The sequence below is a fragment of the Poecile atricapillus genome, chromosome W, assembly GCF_030490865.1.
Source record: "Poecile atricapillus isolate bPoeAtr1 chromosome W, bPoeAtr1.hap1, whole genome shotgun sequence".
NCBI lineage: Eukaryota > Metazoa > Chordata > Aves > Passeriformes > Paridae > Poecile > Poecile atricapillus.
Window position 1 is genome coordinate 44,391,725 of NC_081288.1, and position 19,086 is coordinate 44,410,810.

The following is a 19,086-nucleotide window of genomic DNA, read 5'->3' on the forward strand; positions in this document are numbered from 1 at the left end:
TGAAACTGGTAAGTTTGATTGCAATATAGGATTTCACCCTTAATTTTTAATTTCCTGCTGGTTTAGTCACAGCCTTAACGTTGCTTAAACCAATCCCAAGCTTAAACTGACTCCCTGGAGCTCAGGCAGCCATCCTGAAGAGTGAAGAGCTACACAGCAGAAGTTGGCAGTGGATGGCAGGGGACCTGCCCAGCACCTTTCCTCCCCCTTCTGTTTGTGCACTTGGGTGCTTCTGGTATCACCCTGAGAGCTTTGGGAATGGACAGGCCAGGAGGGAAGCACAACATGCAAGGAAAGGCTGAGGAGGGACAACTTTGTGGTAAGAAGGGAAGCATGTCCCTCTGGGGCAATGTACCTTAGCCAAAAAGGTGCCCCAGCACCCGAGCTCAAGCATGTATTATACTAACCACAGGACTCTACAGCTTATGACAATGATTGTCATCTTCTGTTGTTTTTGTTTTTTTTATTATTTCTCACTGGCAAAATTGCTAACCTTCTCACCTCATCAGTGTCAACAGCTGGATGTGTAAAAGGTAGAGTACGCAGGCATGCGGTGAACAGAATCGGAGCATGAGCATTTACTTCTCTTGTCTCTTGTCCATGGAAAAGCTGTGAAATGTGAAACTTCTGACAATCTTGACTGTTGCAGTCAAGGTCAAATGAGCACTAAATATCCTAAGACTTCAGCACGTGAAGCTTGTCTTGGTTTCTGCGGTCCTGGAGGGTGAGAACAGGATCAGAAAGCTGTTTCATACCGTGTGTACACGTCCTGTCATTGCTCACATTTCACATTAACAGTGTGAATCTAGGCATTGGTTAGCTTCTTGGATTTGAGGTTGTTTTGTTTGGGTTTTTTAGTTTGGTTGAATTTGGTTTTTTTTTATGACAATGAGTTATGGTGTAGCTGGTATCGTATCTGACAATATCTTAACTGATTAGGATGTTACTCCAGTTCACCTCTTTCTTTGCGATCAGTAGGAGCAGCCTGGCATGTTAGATGTTTTCCCATCTTCATTTTTCTTTTTGGTGAAATTGTAAATATTTACAGAAAACCTTCCTGCAGAAAAATAAATTTACATCTTGGTTCAAAGACAGAGTCCCTAGGAAAAATAATTTCCTCCCCCCCCAGTTTTTGAAATCTCAACTCCTTGTTTCAGGACACTGGGTCACTAATTGAGTACAAGCTTCATAAATGTTGTTTGTCCTCCCCCCACAGGGCATACAAAACCATTGAGGAAGATGACTTGAAGTTTCCCCTTATATATGGAGAAGGCAAGAAGGTGGGCACGTTTGTTTTTCTCAGACCAAAGGAAGAAGGAATTTTGTGCTGTTTACCATTCAGTTTAGCCCATGGCAGTCCGGTGTTTTCCACTCAGTATCTCTTTATTTTATCATTTTGACAGCTTGAAAGAATATCTTGGTTCTGTCATAAATCAGTCTCATGTCTGGGGGGTGGTGGGGAGAGCTCAACATAGTAATAAGCATTTTACAGCAGTCATTTGTTGTTTAGTTTGCTTTTGTTTTTCTTTCGTTGTAAATGGGCTACAATGACACTGTCGTAAGTAATTGACTTTAAATGTTCCTGTTTCAGTGTAAAATATAACTAGAACAAAGCAGGAAGATAATAGTGCTCTGAGATGCAAAACTGTAATTTAGGAAGAGGAGGGATCAGGGCAGGATTTGTAAAGTATAACACCTTTTAACCTTATCTTCTTCAGCTAGTGTATGTGAACTCACTTTGAATTTTTCTGATGTGTGAAGGCTGACAGCTGAAAGGGAGAAACACTGTTCTGTTTGTTATACTTTGCTTTCAGCTCTGTGATTAAGAACAGTGAGATTGTTAGTGTTGGTCCCAGCAAGCTTAGCTGGATGCAGCAATAGGATCAATCTAAGGACAGAGTGGTGTCAGTTTGCTGATACTGGTATGCTTGCTGTTTCTAAACAGTGCTCCTCTGCTGCATTAGGTTCTTATCTCAATGCAAAAATAGACACCCTTCAAAATTAGTCCATGTTTTGAAGGTTCAGATGTGCAGCTTATCTCTGAATTTCATTCAATTTATAATTTTTTGCAAAATGTTTCATGCACATCTTTTTAATTTACTTTCTTATTGCCCTGTGGAGCCAGGAGTCACTGAGGCAAAAAGATTCAGTTGCTCACTGTTAGTGATTCTGAGCTCCCTTGCTCAGAAGCTGCTGTGGCTAAGCTTGAGTTTGGGGGAAGTGATATGCAGAGCAGGATTCCCTGGGAGGCTGAATGGCTGGCCAGTCTTTGGAGCAGCTTTAATGAAGGAGAGCCCAGAACCTCTTGGGACACTGCTCATGTCACAGAGGAAGGTGCTGTGGGAAGGAAGTGGTAGATGTGAGGGAACAGCAGACCTGCTGTAGACTGACTCTCCCTAGAAGAGAACACTGTGGTTGGTGCTGCTATCAACTGTGTGTTCAGCAATTCAGGGTGGCCTTTGGCACTTCCCCTGGTAAAGGGAATATACAACAATATGTCAATAGGAAGATGCCATGCATTCCTTATGTAAGTAAATAAGCTCCTTGTCCTCTTTATAAGACCTATACTAACAGTATAATTTTCTGAAGGAACGGTCTCATAAACTGGTGTGGACAGTGAGGTGACTGGATTAGGTTTCTATAGACCCAGTACCTTAGAGATGATGACTCAGTGGAATGTGAATGAAAACAAAGCTTGGAATAAGGAGAAAAATGTAGATGGCATGAGTGTGAAAAGCTTTGACACTGATTAGCTATGTTAAATCTAGAGTTTCTGGGAGAGAAAAGGAATTCATCCCTAACTGCAGCAGTTACAGAGTAGGAATGTTGTCTCATTCCCTATTGACACAGTCCATGTAAAAAGGTTTTATCCCATTCCTTTTCTTTATTTCCAGGCTCGGGTTATGGCAACAATTGGAGTGACCCGAGGACTGGGAGACCATGACCTGAAAGTGCACGACTCCAATATATACATCAAACCTTTCCTGTCCTCATCTCCTGAGGTAAAACAGCCAAGGTTCAACTATCTGATTTGTGACAGGGAAATAAATTTACTTAGTGCATTTATTTGTTCTTCTCAAATCATCCATTCTAATTGTGATCCAGTCCAGGTAACATGCTGCCCTTTCCGAAGGTGCAGCATGATAGTAACATCCATGGTTCATAGCTGATTCTAAGTTCCCCAGCTGTGTGCTCTAGCTCTGATTGCTCCACATCCCTGCAAAGCACTGGTTCCTTCTCACTCCCTGTTCCATGGTTATCCCTTAGCCTTGCTAAGTGTTCAGTGTTACAGATGCCCATCTCTCCTTCCACCTTTATGTGCTCCAGCTCCTGTCAAGGCCTAGATCATGCTGCCTTCACAGAAGGTGTCAATCCATGTATTGCAGAAGGGATGTCTTCTACAGCAGTGTAGTATCCTGCATTACACAGAGAATACCAGATCAACTCTTAAGCAGGAGAATGCCAAGAGCCATAAGGGGAATACTTTATGCTTCAATCTGTCGGCCCCTTAACCTTCAGTTCTTAATCCTTTTCATAGTTCTTTGCAAACACCAAATAACGACAGTGTGCATTCCCAAATGATGGTGTAATGAGGAGATTACGTGGTATTCAGGTTAGGGGTAGTTTTAAATGTTTCTGTCAATTTAAATGGCCTCATCACAAGCAATTCCACCCAGTTTTTGACCACTGGAGTGAAGTTTTGATCACTTGCAGTGAAGGATATCAAGCCTTCCAAAAAAATTTAAATGTATTTGTTAACAAGGGGCATGCAACCCTTGCTTTTTTTCTCCCTCTTTAACTGCATTCCTGTTCCTATGTCAAGGAACAGATATCACATATTTTTCATAAAATATTAAGCAAGGACAAACCATCTGATGACAGCACAAAAAGAGGCAGCTTTGCTTCCATGGCCCAAGTGCTGATAACTGTCCATTGTCAACTGGACTGCCAAAGTTTTAACCATACCCAGTATTTTACCTTGAATTTGTTGTTTGCTCTAGCAGTATGAGAGAATAAAAACACACAAGTAACATCATACTGCTAGAAAGGAACCAAATTATTAAATTAACCTTGCTTAGAACATCTCCAAGGCATATTTGTCCTGAATGTTTCAGGCTGCTCAAAGAATCACTGGCAAAAGTATTAGCAAAAGCATGTTTAATATTAAAATGAAAGCACGACAAATTTTGTTGGCAGGTTTCACTCTATTACTTATTAGATGGCTGGAGCACACAGAGAAAAAGTTGGACTGATCTAAAATCAATCAATATAAAACTAAAATCAGCCAAAAATTATCTATGTGGGAGATAGGGACAAATAAACGTAACGGTAAGGAATAAGGATAAGGGTAAGGATAAAAAGGAGTGAGACCCTCCTGCTGAGTCACAAGGTTCAGAGTAAACACCCTTGCCAAACTTATACCTGGACTTCACCACCAGTTTAGGCTTAACGGTTTTAACAACACTTAATCAATAGCTGAATTTAGACAACTTAACAAAAGATTCTATAGAATTTCTGTAAGCACAACAGTAACTGACTTACAGGCTTAACTTATGAATATAACATTTAAGAATCTAAGAGAGCAACATTCCTAGCACCTTTGCTATAACATATTCATACTCATAGGTACACAGACCTAAAAGAGTATGTACACAGCCTCCTGTGGTCCAGGAGTACTCAAAGAGTCTCACTTGGACCCACTGTTTATAGGGTTACAGGAAAGTTGGCTTTAGCCATAGTAATTTTCCATTCTGCCTGCAATTTGGGTGGTAATTTTCTCTGAAAGTTTGATAACTTTGTTATAATGTTGTTCCATTTGGGTTTTTATTCAGGTAAGAAGAGTAAGTTTCCAAGGCTGTCTGAAAAAAAACCAGGTGCTCGTTAGACGGCACAGGTTTCTGGGAGCAGACAGTGTTTCTGATAAGCTTGAGAGGAGCTCAGCCCAGGTGCTGTTCATCAAGGCCAAGGCCTGACAGCATTTCTGAAATCATAGTGTGGCCTGAGGAGGGGCAAGGAGGAAGGATGCGCCACCACAAAACAACCCCACAACTGAAGGTGATCTGTTTTAATCCACAGAGTGGCAGTGTGGTCCCCTCTCTTCTCTGTGACTATAAACAGAGAGATAAAGTTTATATATATATGTTTATATTTATTATATATAAATTATATAGTAAAATTCCAGTTATAAAAATAAAAAAATTTAAAAGTGCTGAGAGAATCCAGCCCTGAAGGAAAGAGGGAGATCTACAGACAGCCCCTTCTTCATGTTTCCCTCCTATCAACTGTGTACGTTCTCTCTCCCCCTTTAAATGTGTGGTGTCCCTCACTTGAGACCTGCTCCTGTTCTCCTCAGGCAGGCAGGAGCTCTGCCCTTATCACTAGGATGGATTTGTTTAATGCCAGAAAAATGATGCAATTCTACCTATTTATTTTTGTTTCTGGCTTGCTGAGACCCAGTGTTTTGGGGTACATAATGGCTGCAGCACAGCATCCCAGCAATATCATCTCTGCCAATCGCTGCTGCAGTGTTTGTGTGTGTCTATAAACCAAAGCTTCTCATGGGCTTTGCTGATTTGTGGGGAATGTGTCCATACATGTTTAAATTCTGGAATGTGGCATCCAGTTCCTATGCTAGCCACGTTTCAGGATCTCTTAACTGCTTTGCAAAAGGAAGTAAAACTGGCTTTGTTTCCACATACTCTTCACAGCTAAATTCAGCAGAAATGTATGAGGGCAGGAGGAGGAAAGACAGAGCACCAGCCACCTTAATTTAGAGATGCTGGCAAAAAAACCCTGAGTATTATTAGGAAGTAGCATATGCTCCAACTTGCTTTCCATCGCACCTTCTTCTCTTAATCATCTCTTCCCTCTCTTCCCAGAGAGAGCCGCAGTGCTTGAACTCCTCATGTTTTTCCCTGACTTGTTCTGTCCAAACATGGGCAGCACACCTTGCACAGAAACCGGCATTAAGAAACAACATCTTTATTCTGCCATCTGGGAGGCTTGGCACTTGGAAGCAAAGGCAGTGATGTCAGGCAGCAGTCATATTTGGTCCCTGTGCAGCACTGGATTTTGAATTGTTTATATAGAGATAGGGAAGCGCAATGTGTGGTTTCCAGACCTGGAAAAAAAGAGGCACAGGAAATTAAGGCACAGAGTGAGTCGTGAGAGAGGGAAGATCCAAGTTCTCTGGCTTCTGTTTCTGTGCCATAATTGCAATGTCCTTTCTCAAGTAAGGGTCAGTGTGGTGAGTTTTCTTCCAGCACATTTTACTTCCATTATGACAAAGCACTGGTATGCCATATCCACCAAAATTTAGCTCAAGGAGAGGTAAACATCCCTGAGACTACATCCAGAAATAGGCGTATAATAGTAATTTGAGGGTGGTGTGAAATGATACTTTGACAGAGTGCCAGGCTATGGGAGGAAAAGTCATGCAGCCAAGACTGACAAATGTAATCAGTATTCACTGGCTCAGCTGTTATGAGACCAGATTTGGAGGACTTCTGCAGGTTGGTGAGCTCTAGAGATTTGAACCTCTTATAATGAACTGGAGTAGCACAAAGCAGGCAAACCATGGCTGAGGCTCTCTGGCATAGAATTAAATATTTATTTTTCATAATGGAAGAGTTAATTTGAAAGCTTTCAGCAGGAAATTCTGCTTTTCAAAGCTTAGTAAGAGCCACCTTGTTGCAGATGAAAAGCAGAATTTCATCCTGAAATTTTTTGAATGGCAGCTCAGCTAGATGTGGCTCTGATAGCAGCATTTGGCCCTTGCCAACAAGGAACCCAAAGCCAGCCACCAGAGCAAATGATAAGGTGATAATGTAGAAGAATTTTCATTGTTCCATAGTGTTAGTAAAATCTTTCCAGTAACTCTACAAATATGTTGAGGAAGAGACCATTTTAGATTCACATCTGCCTTCTGAAGAAATCCTCAGGAATTATGCCATCAAAAGGAGCAAGTAATGCGAATACATAGAGAGTATGGGATCAGAGGGGGTCAAAGTGGCTTCAGGAAGCAAATATCACACTTGAGTGGCTTCAGGTCCTTGAGGTTATATCTACAAGAGAATTAAAATAATAATAATAATAATAATAATAATAATAAATGCAGTTGACGCTCTTGCATGAGCACTTTGATTCCTCAGAAAATGTTTGAGAAACTGTTGTGCATCGCAGTGTAAACTATATACTTTTATATCACAATATAAAAGATATGAAGCTACAGACGAAGTGGAAAGTTGGCACAGTCTAATGGAAATTGGCTAACGGGCAGGAAACAAAGGGTGGCAGTAAAAAGCTAAAAGGAGATTAATTGGTGAATGCTGCAGGGAGCAGTGTTGGGACCCACTTTTTATTATTTACATATAAATTACATGGAGAGTGGTATTGAAAGATCTCATCATTTGCCAGGAAAAGCTGCACTGGGTAACACTGTGCATAAAAGGGACAATACAATTAAGAAAGGGCTTAATTTATTGAGGTAGCTGGGCTGATCAATAGTGCAGGCGAGTGAACGCAGGCTGTTGTTTAGCTGCAATTCCCTCAAGGCTGGCTGCTGAGGAGCACCTCAGGTGGCTGCAGGCTCGCATGTCACTCTGTTGTGAGCGGTTTTCCAGCCACAGGGGCTCGCGTTGGCTGCCTCTTAAAAACAAACCTGGCAAACGAGGCACAGCGCCTTCGCAGGGCTGCTGCGGTCCTTTGCAACAGCCAAAGGCAGGGTCTGTCCAGTGGGTAGATCTGTTTGAAATGTAAATAAAAACCAGCCCACCTGTTTGTTTGTTGCTTGCCCAGAGCAGTTTTCTCAGTGCTCTTGACTGCATGTAGGTAATATGTAATTTGAGAAACAAATACCTTCATTGAAGAATTTGACAAACTGCATAATGCATGTTCAGAAAGACGTGTATGACTGTGGGCTCTAGTGGTGTGTATCCACTGTTACCTCTCAGCAGATCTGTAAGTACTAGTCATGTTAACTGTAGGATATAAGGGTAACCCAGTGCTTATTGCTGTGGCTTCATGGCTGGCTGTGCTGCTGAGGTTCCTCTCCTTGTTCCTTACAGCTTTTACATTTTCTGGTTGCTAACATCAAGTTCAACTAGTTAACAGGTCAGCTGCTTTACATCAATAAGACATGAACAGATTGGATAAGAATGGTGACAAACCTGGCTCTTTCCAGGGCTGCCCTGATACTCCAGAGAGATTAATTTAAAGAGTAGGAAACTCACTCTTCACACAGAAGGGGCTGGTAAGCTGGAGTGAGTTGTTGAGAAGGCTCTCAGGACAGCATAGGAGGCTGAGGACACAAGTTCTGTGGGGCACTCTCAGGACAGATGTCCAGCTAAGCAATTCACAAGGAAAAGACTGAAGATTCAAGATGGCATTGTTAGGAAATTTGTCAAGGGTGCTGCACCAGTTAAGGAAACCTCTATACTGCCAGTCATGGTCTGACCAGCTGTCACCTGAAACAGGGCTCTTCAATGCTGCTTTACAGTGTAAGCAGCTTTGCACAAACCTCTGTCACAGACAACTTTCCTTAAACCTCACTCTTTACTTTCCTGAAATGCAGCTACAGGGAGGAGGCAGTCATTGGGAAGGTTTAGTCTGGAATTTAAAAAAACAAAGCAAAATAGTAATTTTCATTGCAATCATTGAGCTGCTTTTGGTCACATAAGATTTAACGGGCTGTGTGGTTCATAGCTGTTGCAGACACTTAGGTAATTCCCTGGATGTCTCCTCATACTTCAGAACTGTGGCATATCATACTCTGTCACCTTTTTTGTACAATGTGGAGTGTGCTGTGGGTGCTGCACAGCGTGGGATGTGTGTGGAGTGGGTGTTCAGTGAGCCCTGCTGGGCTCAGCTTCCATTCCATGTGCCCTGTAGGTGCTTCCCAGCCTGTGTGTCTCTGGGCTCTGTTGTCACACTGCTCCAAGTCCAGCTGAAGGCACAGGGTGCTACTGCAAGAGACCCTCAATGACCCAAGTAAGAACTAGAACAAAGGTGCTGGCAAGAAAAATGAAGGGTTGGGAGCTGATTACTTTCTGCACCCGGACAAGGCAGTCTGTGAACATAACCTGACCCTGCAATGGGCTGGACAGCTCTAACTCTCTTTTGTTGGCAACATATTAGGGGCACCTACAGCTGTATTTAAGAAATCCAGAGCAAAACACAAAGAAAGGACTTTAAGGCAACTGGAAAGCAGAGAAAGCTGCATTTCATTGAATGTTTTGTTACATGCCCAACTGGTCCTTATATGCAACAATTTTATGTCAGTTGCCTCAAGCTTGTCTCCTGTAACCTTGGCACTCTCTTTTCCTGGCCTAAGAACTTACTGTCCTCTCCATCTCTTTTGGCATCTAGTTTCTTCTCAACATATTCCTTTCTGCTGAAGGAGCCCAGTTCACAAAGCTTGTCATTTTAGGAAGTACCCTTCTTCCTAGATTGCACAATAAATCAGTGAATGTATTTTTTTTCCTGTTCCCCTAAAACAAAACATATTCTTGGTAAAGTGATCTCTTCTTGATGCTCCTCTTGAATTTTGATCCATCGGCTGGCTGCAGGTAGCTGTGAAAAGTTTCTCGTGCATCCCAGTGCTGCTCCTCAGTCAGACAAAATGGTTCTTTTCAGGAGGATTCCAATCAGTGATGTATGGTTTTGCTTTCCCACCTTCTTCCCCACCTAAGCTGCAGAAATGGCTCCTGTGCTGTAATGTGTCTTGCCTCAGTTGGGATGTGTTTTTCCCAGCACAGATCTTTGAAGCTTGGTTAGCCCTACCAGAGGCTTAGTGCTGAGTGCATCCCTGAGCATTAACTCTGATGCTTTCTCAAGTATTTGCTGGTCCCCAAGAGATCTGACTACAACATGTGCTGTATATTGATGGTTGTGTTGGCCAACTTACCGTCCACACCCCAATGATTTCTGACTTGCAACTGTAGGCTGTTAAAGCTGAACTAAGTTCTGGGACACAGGGACTATGACAGCTACTGATTTCTGTACAAAAAGCTTGAGATGAGAGCTGTGCTGCATATATGTGTCTTTTCTATATTCCCACTCAAGTCTGAATAAGCAGATATGCTCTAATGAAGAGAGTATCTTGCCTTGAATTTAATCCTCTCCCAAGTCCTTATTCAGCTGCTACCTTAGATAATGAAGTGAAGGTTACATTTTACAAATGACCTTCTTGTGCTTTTGAGTGAAAGGTGAACTGGTAAGGATTAGCAGTGAGATCTAGGTGATTTTTTAAAATATTTTTTTTTCCTCTTGTACTTGTTGAAGTCCCATAAAAGCATAATTACATTAAAAGGTCCAGGCATTTTATATGCACTGCCTGCTTCATGGCTCCTAAGGGGAGGGTGCACCATGAGGCAGAATAAAACAGCTCATATTTTCTTGTTATGCCAAGTACTTTGTCCTGACTAACTGCTGTTAGTATGAGGTGCACTGTTTCTGAATTTCAGTATAGGTGATCCTTCCCTCCTGACTGCCTTGCCGCGGTTGTTACAGTTCTTTCAAACTGTGGTTGTTGCTGTGGTAATTAAAGTGCTCTGTGGGTGCTTCCTAATGGCTCCCCATCACAACCTGGGAATTGCAGGCATTTCTCAGCTGGAGTGCAGCATGTGCTGGAAGGGGAGTTACACCAAACTGAAGGCTTACTTCAAAACACTTTCTATGGCCTTTGCTTGCATTCTGGCTCAGCTGTTGGCTTTGTAGCAACCCCCACCGTGGCTGCCTCTGCCGCTCTCAGCCTCTCTGGGAAGGGGATGGTGGAAGTTGTTTTAAAAGGCAGGGTGTTAAGAGGTGCCAGCAGTGATCAGCCTGACTAGGGCTGCAGACAGATGAGTTGAAGTCAATGGATATTTTAATAGTACAAATAAGGTTCACTTCTGTGCAAATCCTGAATTGGTCTGTAGCTACTGAAAGCCTTACAGATAAATGTGACTGAGCAGTTTTTCTGCATTTCATGGAACCACTCACTTGCTCAGGCAAAACTCTTGAGTGCAGCAGCTGCCTCAGGTTTAGAAAAGTGAATGCAATGCTGGCTGTCACACAGGCATTTCCAAACATGCAATCTGGCAGACTTAAATGGATCTGGACAAATAGTGAAAACAATTATTTGTGAATATTTTATTAGAAAATATCAAAAATTCATCAAATAAATGATTCAGCTTCCATATGACTAGTCCTGCCAATGATAGGGAGGAGCCTCATGCACTGAAGCCAGGCTGCCGGGTGGGGGAGGCTTCAAGTGCTTCTGGCATCAGGCAGTGCCGTGCCTTAGAGCCTGGTTTCAGAACACTTGCATCCATCCTGTCTGGGGTTAGCACCTGAGCCACACGGAGCTGCAGCAGGAGGAGCTGCTGTGTGGAGGGCTGAATTGGAGACAGACTCCACCAGTGCCATAGGAGGTTATTTCAGTGCCCTGGTCGAACCTGATAAACTCACAGCCAAACTCAGCAATGTTTCCCAAACAGGTCTGACAATCGCCTCCTTCATGAATGTCTCTTGGGTTTTTTTCTTTTAGGTGCGAGTCTATGACCTTCTGCAGTATGAGCATGGGCCAGATGATGTTCTGATCCTAGCTACTGATGGACTCTGGGATGTGCTGTTAAATGAAGAAGTGGCAGAAGCTGTCACTAACTTTCTACCAAACTGTGACCCTGATGATCCCCACAGGTTCGTGCTAATCCCTTATTTTCCAGCTTCTCCATAGAAGAACACTTTCTGGTAACATATTTTTGTAGAAAGTATGATATGAATAACATTTGGGCAATATGCAACACTTACAAGAGAACATTTTTATAGGTTGGATGGAGCCTCTACAGCAAATGTGAGCAGTTGGAGCAGGGGCTCTGTTGTAACTCAAAAATGCCCACCTTCAAAGGAATAGGTGTGGGATCACAGTATCTTGGCATGGGATCCATTTTGTTTGCTGTATGAGGTCCTGCGAAAACTGTAAGAGACTGGGAAGAACATGGCAACAAGTCCTTCCTCTGGACAATCCCTTAACACTAAAGATTGTTTCTCAGGACATCCTCAACATCTCCTTCTCTCTCTCACTCTGTGTGTTTATAAATACTGCACACTGTGGTTCCCACTTATTCCTAGTCATGGTGTGACCTTTAAACCCACCTTCCATAGAGGATGCTCAGTGCTACCAGCTGCAGGACAGGTGTGGTGACAAAATAGGTGGAAAGTCTGACTTTTATTTCATTTAATTAGATCATGCATCGTTTCACCATTTTAATTTACCTCATGCTCTTCATTTTTTCTATCGTTATCACTTCTTAGATTATTAGTTTCTGTCCTTAAAACATGCTATCATGCAAACAAACAAGTTCCCAAACAACCATCTAGAGGCTGTCTGCCTTGAGTGAGTCCCTAGGTTTGTCTGCTACTGAGTTCAGTGTCACTGTGAATTAAAACATTATGCAGGGGATCGGAAGTCTCTTGCTTGTAAATGGGACTGTGGAAGTGGAAAGAGCTTTATTTGTTCTTAGGGACTGTTCAGGAAGGAAAGTGTGTGTTGCTGGTGAATTTAGGGCCATCTCCCACTGTGTTCTGCCCTCACCCTGGGCTGAGAGTGGGGAAGAGAGATTTTACACATCCCCAGCTGATCTATGTAAAGTGGAGTTTCAGAAATAGCTGAGACCCATCTCAAAATGCTTGCTGTTCCACATATTTCTAAGTGGTCATCTTCACAGGGTCAGCCCTGTTCATCAACAAAAAAGATAACTGGGTATGGATACCTAGAGAGTGACTTGGATTTTAAAGAGAGAACACCTTCAAAATAACTCAATAACAGTATTTTCTTGTCCCGACACAAATAAATACGGAATGCAAAAAGAGGTTTTGCTGCAATCATCGAGAGAATGGGTGATTGATGATTATAATGAAGCTGCAACTACAATATTTTGACTTTGCCCATCTCCTTATGCCAAAGATAAGATGTGGTATGAATGGCAGTCTCAGGCCATCTCTATTCAGCAAGACATGCAGCTGTGTCTGCCCTCTCCCTGGGAGGAGATCAGACAGGATCAGCTAAGGGCACTTCCAGGGCATCTGGCAGTGTGCTATGCAGACATGCCATTAATTTAAGCTAGGAGGAGATGACCCATCCAGATGACTTTTAGTTATTCCCTAACACTATTCAGAAATGCTATGGTGCTTTTGTTCTCATTCCTGCACCCTTGAGATTCTTTGAAAGGCACCTGGTAACATGCAATACCTCTGTCCTGCTCTGTCTCCATTCTCATGTAGTAATTGGGAAAGCTTGCTCCTGCCTTCCACCCTCACCAGTCCCATCTGTTGTAAATGCAGTCAGAGTGTGTTGTGTCTGTCTTGTTCCTTTTGGTCTTTACTAAGCTGATGGTGATGGCCACCATGATTGCTGCAGTAGGAAGCAGGATTCTTCAAGCTTTTTCACTTGTTAGGTGAGTAATTTTTCATCCATTATAGAATACTCAGAGCAATGAGAGACACTAAAGGAAAATTGTATTTTCTTTGTTTTGATTAGATTTCTCATACTGGTTTAGTAATTGTGCAGAATTAGTCACTCTTTGTGCCAACATGAGAACCACACATTATAGAGCTGAGCTTCCTGTTTATAACTTAGAAAAAACACATTTATTGGTGTTTGACCTACTGGTCATTGAATGGGCCTCTGAATTGTAAATAAATTTGTTCTTTTCAGCAACTTTGTGCCAGATCGTTTAGAGGCTTACAAATAGTGATGGCAAGACATTTCTCATGCCAGCATGCAAAAGGTAATTAGAGCAGTCCCTGATATAGTTTACAATGATATTTATGAAAATTGCCTTTGTGGAATTGCTCTTGCTGCTTGGCTGTAAAGAATACTTAAAGGTTTTAAAGTACTGTGTGAGAGGTTTTATGTAATTATTTCACAGTGCTCTAAATGAGGTATAACTAATGAATTTACAGTAGCATTCCAGCTCAAGCTGTGCAGCTGCATTCATTCCTCTCACTAGTCAGTGACAGAAAAATCTCCTTTGCCATATCATAAATGTTATGTTTAAAGGAAATGTTATCCCAGAAAATGTCAGGTTCTGTGATGGGTGCAGTGACATAATCTGTGGTGAGGTGATCAGCTGAAAATGTAATATCTCTAGGGATGTAGAAAACTTGTCAGAATGTAAGAGACTTGCACCCTGGGTTTGGCAATGCTGTGGTCTTCAGGAGAACCAACCTGTGGAGCAGCCCCTGGATTCGCCTGACCCAATAGCCTACTTATTCCCTGGCAGCAGTATGTTAGAAAAGAAAAGAGAGAGGAAAAAAAAAAAACAACTAGAGAGGATTTTAGAGCTACAGAGTACTTATCTGTTGCATAATTAGCTCCTTGTGGGAACAATATCCCTCCCATTTGAATTAGAAGTCACTTTGTAGCCTGATGGGTAAGAGCTTACAGCCCTCAGCAATGCTCTTGGGACTCTCTCGTGGTGATATTTACTGTATTTGTTGCCCACATAAAAAACATCACCGAATTCTGTCAAACATAGCATGTGCCTGAATGTCTCCAAGTACAGGGAGAGCAAAGTCCTCAGGTCTCTCTTCATCCAGCCATGCAGGCACAGCCTCAGGGCATTTGGGAACAGACTTGCTTAGAGAACAGTTCCTTTGTGAGGGCTATGATGGAGTGAAGAGGCTGGGATGGAGCTGGATTTCTTAGCCAGCTCATTTCTTATGGGTACTGTGACAGACAAACATATAATGTTTGTAGGGGCTCCTAGCAAAGGACAGGTGGCAGGGCCACTGCTGCTGTCCATACATCAGCCCTTTAAAGAGGTATGACTCTGCCAACTTCCTTCAGCTGCATGTATGCATGTTTACCCCCTGACCTTGGGAATCTTCTGTTTCTCATACCTCCTTTTGTCATTTCTTGTCCCCTCATTTTCCCCCTCATGCTCACTAGGGATTTATGAGGATGCTGAGGAGCTCCTTCACCTCTGCTGGGTGTGAGGAGATAAGAAGCTGCTCAGACAGCAGCATGATTCCCCCACTGTCACCATTTCTCCTTCCGTACTTCATTGATCAATACAGAAAGCTTTGGCATAAGAAAAAACCTCCTTGTATTTATTCTTAAAATACAAAAGTTGTATTTCAGCAAGGCTATTCATTAGGAGGAAGTGGATACTTTCAAACTACTTCAGCAGTTCTCTAATGCTGTCTCAACAGCTGAATCCCAATTTCACAGCACTGGAGAATAAAACATTCAGTAATGGACTGCTGCTGCTATTCATCTCCAGGTACAAGTGACTCACACTATCTCTTCTGGTGCCAAGTTGAACAGCATTGCTTCAATTCAGCTCTACACAGGAGAGGAATACGTTACTTCACTACTGCCTTCACCTGCTCCTTTTTCGTTGCTTCATTATGCTGGTTTTCTTGAGTATTTCACAGTTTGTCTACAAGAGAATTTCTTGTTTATTAAAATTCCTTTTTTTTTTTATCTTCCCCTCTCCAAACATTCAGCAGCAAAAGCCAAGTACAATCAAAAGCAATACTCATTCCTTTGTACTCCTTAGATGTGGAGAGTCCTTGTTAATTAGAAAAAGCAGGAAGGCAAAATTTTCTTGCAGAATGATGGGCGTTTCTTTCATAAATTCTGACAATAGCTGAGAAATCCTTGGGAAATGATGTTCTTGCCAAAATTCACTCAGCATCAGACACGCTGTGAATAAATACTTCAGTTCCTTGCTTGCCACGTGGAGTCCTTTTGTTCCTTAGTCCTGCATCTGATTTGAGAACTGAGGAGTTCATGTATGTATGTTTGGGTTTTTTCCCCTTAGAAAACATGATTTCGTGTTGCATTAGGGCAGTAAGGGCGGTGCTTCTTGTTACATCCTGATGTTCTAGCTCGAGGTTGTGGCACAGACTGATCTCAGAACATGTGGACAGTGCATGTGTATATGCAAGTTTGTGTGTTAGATTTCACATCTTTGGGCCCTACTCTTACTGCTAAAGTAAATAATTTGTCAAAACTGGTGAAGCCTGGAAAGTTTATCACCCAGTACCATTAGGAACAGTAAGTGCATTGCAACTGTGCAACATTACTTGAATTTGGCATCAAACTTTTTGAGTAGTCAAGTATTGGTTCATTTGCATTGAAGAAATCTTTCTAGTAGAGCAAATATCTCTACTCTTGATTCAGCAGAATGCTCTGAGTTAAAGGCATCAGAACTCCAGGCACAGAACCTAACTGGGTTTTTTTTCCTTCTTTTATCCCCAGAGACTGAATAAAGTTTCTATGACAGAAATTGCAACTTAATAAGGAATTCTATGGTGAAAAGTTCTAAGGTTAGAAGAGTCCTGGGTAACTGATAAACCTAAATACACACACAGTGCTTATGATCAACAGAGATACTGTTCTTTCCCTTTCTACAAATGAGATCTGGGCAGATAATTTCTGTTCAAGGATCCTCCCTAGAAAAGGGGGTATTGAAATGCACACCCTTCTTGTCCTTTCTGGTTTTGGAAACAGAGATATACTTTAGTTCTGGAGGCCTGTGTGTGTGGCTTCATAGAGCCCTGCATCATGCTGAAGGTTGATGCTTACACTTTTAATAAAGACCATGCAGATTGGTGTTTTTTCCATTGTCAGTATTTTAACTGTTCAGTTAATTTTAATTATCAAATCATAGAAAAGCTTTCCTCCACCCAATGGAATTTAAAACCTCTTGGCCAGGTGTTGGAAAACATATGACAGTAACTGTTCACCCATAATGAGATTTCTTTCAGAGGAAACTTCTAAGTGAGTACACAGATGTGTTGATGTAGTAACAGAAGGTAAAGCAGTAAGGGAAAACATGACAGCACACTGTCTATGTTTTGGACTCTGACACCCTTCTGCCCCCAAGCAGCATGTGGTAGTTTTTCAAGACAGAAAAATAACTCCCGTAAATCCAATGCCACTCAGCCTAGCACAGGCTGGGAGTTTTGAAGCAACGTGAAACTTGGTATTTCACTAAATGAAGCACTTGACCACTCACATTCATGCATTGTTCACTGAACTCATAAATGTGAAAGAACTGTGGGACTCTGTTAATCTGATCACATTAACTGTAAGTTTTCTTTTACAGTTTAAGAATAAAAAAGATTAAAAAGTTGTTCCTAAGGTCGAGAAAAACAGACAAGTTAGTCTTAAAGTGAAATTTGCATTTTATTTTTTATACTCTATTACTTGCTATCAAATTACTTTCTTTGTTGCAGTTCATTTCTGAAATAGTTGAGCCATGTTTACCTTCAGGCATGCCAGTGAACAAGAGTGTAGTTTTCAACAAGTAGTGTTATTTCGGGTCCTCTATTTTTCAGACTCCTACTAGAAAGCCAATTTGTTACGGCAAATATAATATTTGTGTTTAATATTTTTCTGAAGATCGGTGAAGCCAGGCACTTAGAATGGCCAGTGACTTTTGACCAGGTGGTGTCTGTCAAATAGCTTTACATTCTTATTCAGGAACTGTCACTGAACTGGAAGGAGTTGCTTTGTGCATATGCCATAGTTTGTGTTTCTCCTGCCTGCTTCTAAAACACTGGGAAGCATGTCTTGGTAGGTCACAACATTAAATCTGGCAGGCAGCAGGCTGTCAAAACCCCACTTTTCTCATGGAGACAGCCCTCCTCAAAACTGTGCCTTTTCCACAGGTACACACTGGCGGCACAGGACCTGGTGATGCGAGCCAGGGGAGTGCTGAAGGACCGGGGCTGGCGGATATCCAACGACAGGCTGGGTTCTGGAGACGACATCTCTGTCTACGTCATCCCTTTGATACACGGCAACAAACAGTCGTGAGAGGAGCACCAGGAGTGGTTACAGGATGGCGATCTTTGTGGGAAGGGCCTGTAAGAGACAATAGGTTTTTGGTGGTCTGACCAGGACGCTTCCAATTGATGTAATCTAGTCAAAACTAATGCTGGAGGGGTATTTTTCTGCCCAAGAGGTAGGGCTCTGCACATATACAGTATATGTTTAAAGATAACCCTTAAGACTCCAATTTCCCTGCAGAAATGGTTTTGGTGCTTAACAGGAATGGGATTTAAATGCTGCTAGCATATTATGGATTCTGTCATCCCTCTAGGTGGGGTGGGGAATTAATTTTTTTCTCAGTTTACCATGTAGCTTGGAAGAGCCATTTCAGTTGTGAAAGTAGGTGTCAGAAGCCAAGGAGGCTCCTGAAATCTACCCCCAAATATTCAGAAGGGGACTTGGGTCACATCTCATTTAAGAATATAGATATACATATATGAGACTCAAGAGTTTTCTTCTTTCAGAAAGTTGTATTCATGACTTATCTATGGACAACTTCAAACTTATGTAATCCTTTGAACCCCTATTTTCCTCTCGTCTCTTCTTCAGTAGACTATACCTCCTGTATTTTAGTAGGAAAACTGAAATGGGTTTCAGTGTGACTATGCCTGTTTACTGCAGCTAAAACAGTCACCTGCAAAGTTGTCCAGGAGAAATAGGTCACAGTCCTGTATGGCAGAATTCATCCTGGTGTGAGGAATTAGTTGTCAAGATTTCTTGTTGTGTGGATACCATGATTATACAGAGCATGCAAACTCAGCTTTATGTGATGTTTACCTGGAGGCCATGGTTTCTTTGGGATCAGAGATTTACATTCATTGAATGGTTCTGCCTGCTTTATCCTGTTGAAAGGATCTCTGACCATAAAATTTTCCCATTAGTTGAGATTTAGTAAGTTTGTTTGGGCTCCTGAGTGTATTTGCAGTTGGACTTTTACTTGAAGTAGTGGTATTGTTCTCATTAGCAATTTGGATACCCAGATAGTGATCTATTTCAAAGATGGTTCAGTTCTTCCTGCCTCATTTATTTTTACCTCACCTGCTTGACTTCAGTGATCACAAAGGGACAGCTTCAAACTTTGTCCTCTTGGCATTGAGAATTGTACTCAAGGATCACAAGATGACTGTGATAGATACAAGCCCTTGGCTTGCTTCAGCAGCTGTTTTCTTAGCAGTGATAAATCAATTTAAATAAAGAAAATTTGTTTAAAACACTATTGGCATGAAAGCAGTAGTCCAGGAGAAAAACAAATGAGCAAG

General features: G+C 42.0%; 2 protein-coding genes across 5 annotated transcripts in view; one reads left to right on the forward strand and one right to left on the reverse strand.

Moving 5' to 3' along the window:
* The window catches only part of LOC131591378 (protein phosphatase 1H), a 123,528-nt gene extending 105,716 nt beyond the window's left edge, over positions 1–17,812 (forward strand). The window contains exons 7-10 of the mRNA XM_058861992.1: positions 1,217–1,280; positions 2,895–3,002; positions 11,528–11,679; positions 17,665–17,812. Coding sequence (XP_058717975.1) covers positions 1,217–1,280; positions 2,895–3,002; positions 11,528–11,679; positions 17,665–17,812 — 472 coding nt within the window. The remainder of the gene's footprint in view (positions 1–1,216; positions 1,281–2,894; positions 3,003–11,527; positions 11,680–17,664) is intronic.
* The window catches only part of LOC131591377 (protein MON2 homolog), a 122,640-nt gene continuing 104,156 nt past the window's right edge, over positions 603–19,086 (reverse strand). For 2 of the 4 annotated variants that reach the window (XM_058861987.1, XM_058861991.1), the window contains one exon: positions 604–717. In XM_058861987.1, coding sequence (XP_058717970.1) covers positions 676–717 — 42 coding nt within the window. In that variant the 3' untranslated portion in view covers positions 604–675. Of the gene's footprint in view, positions 718–17,144; positions 17,861–19,086 lie in introns of those variants that run through there. The other 2 variants (XM_058861985.1, XM_058861986.1) reach the window with 2 other exon arrangements.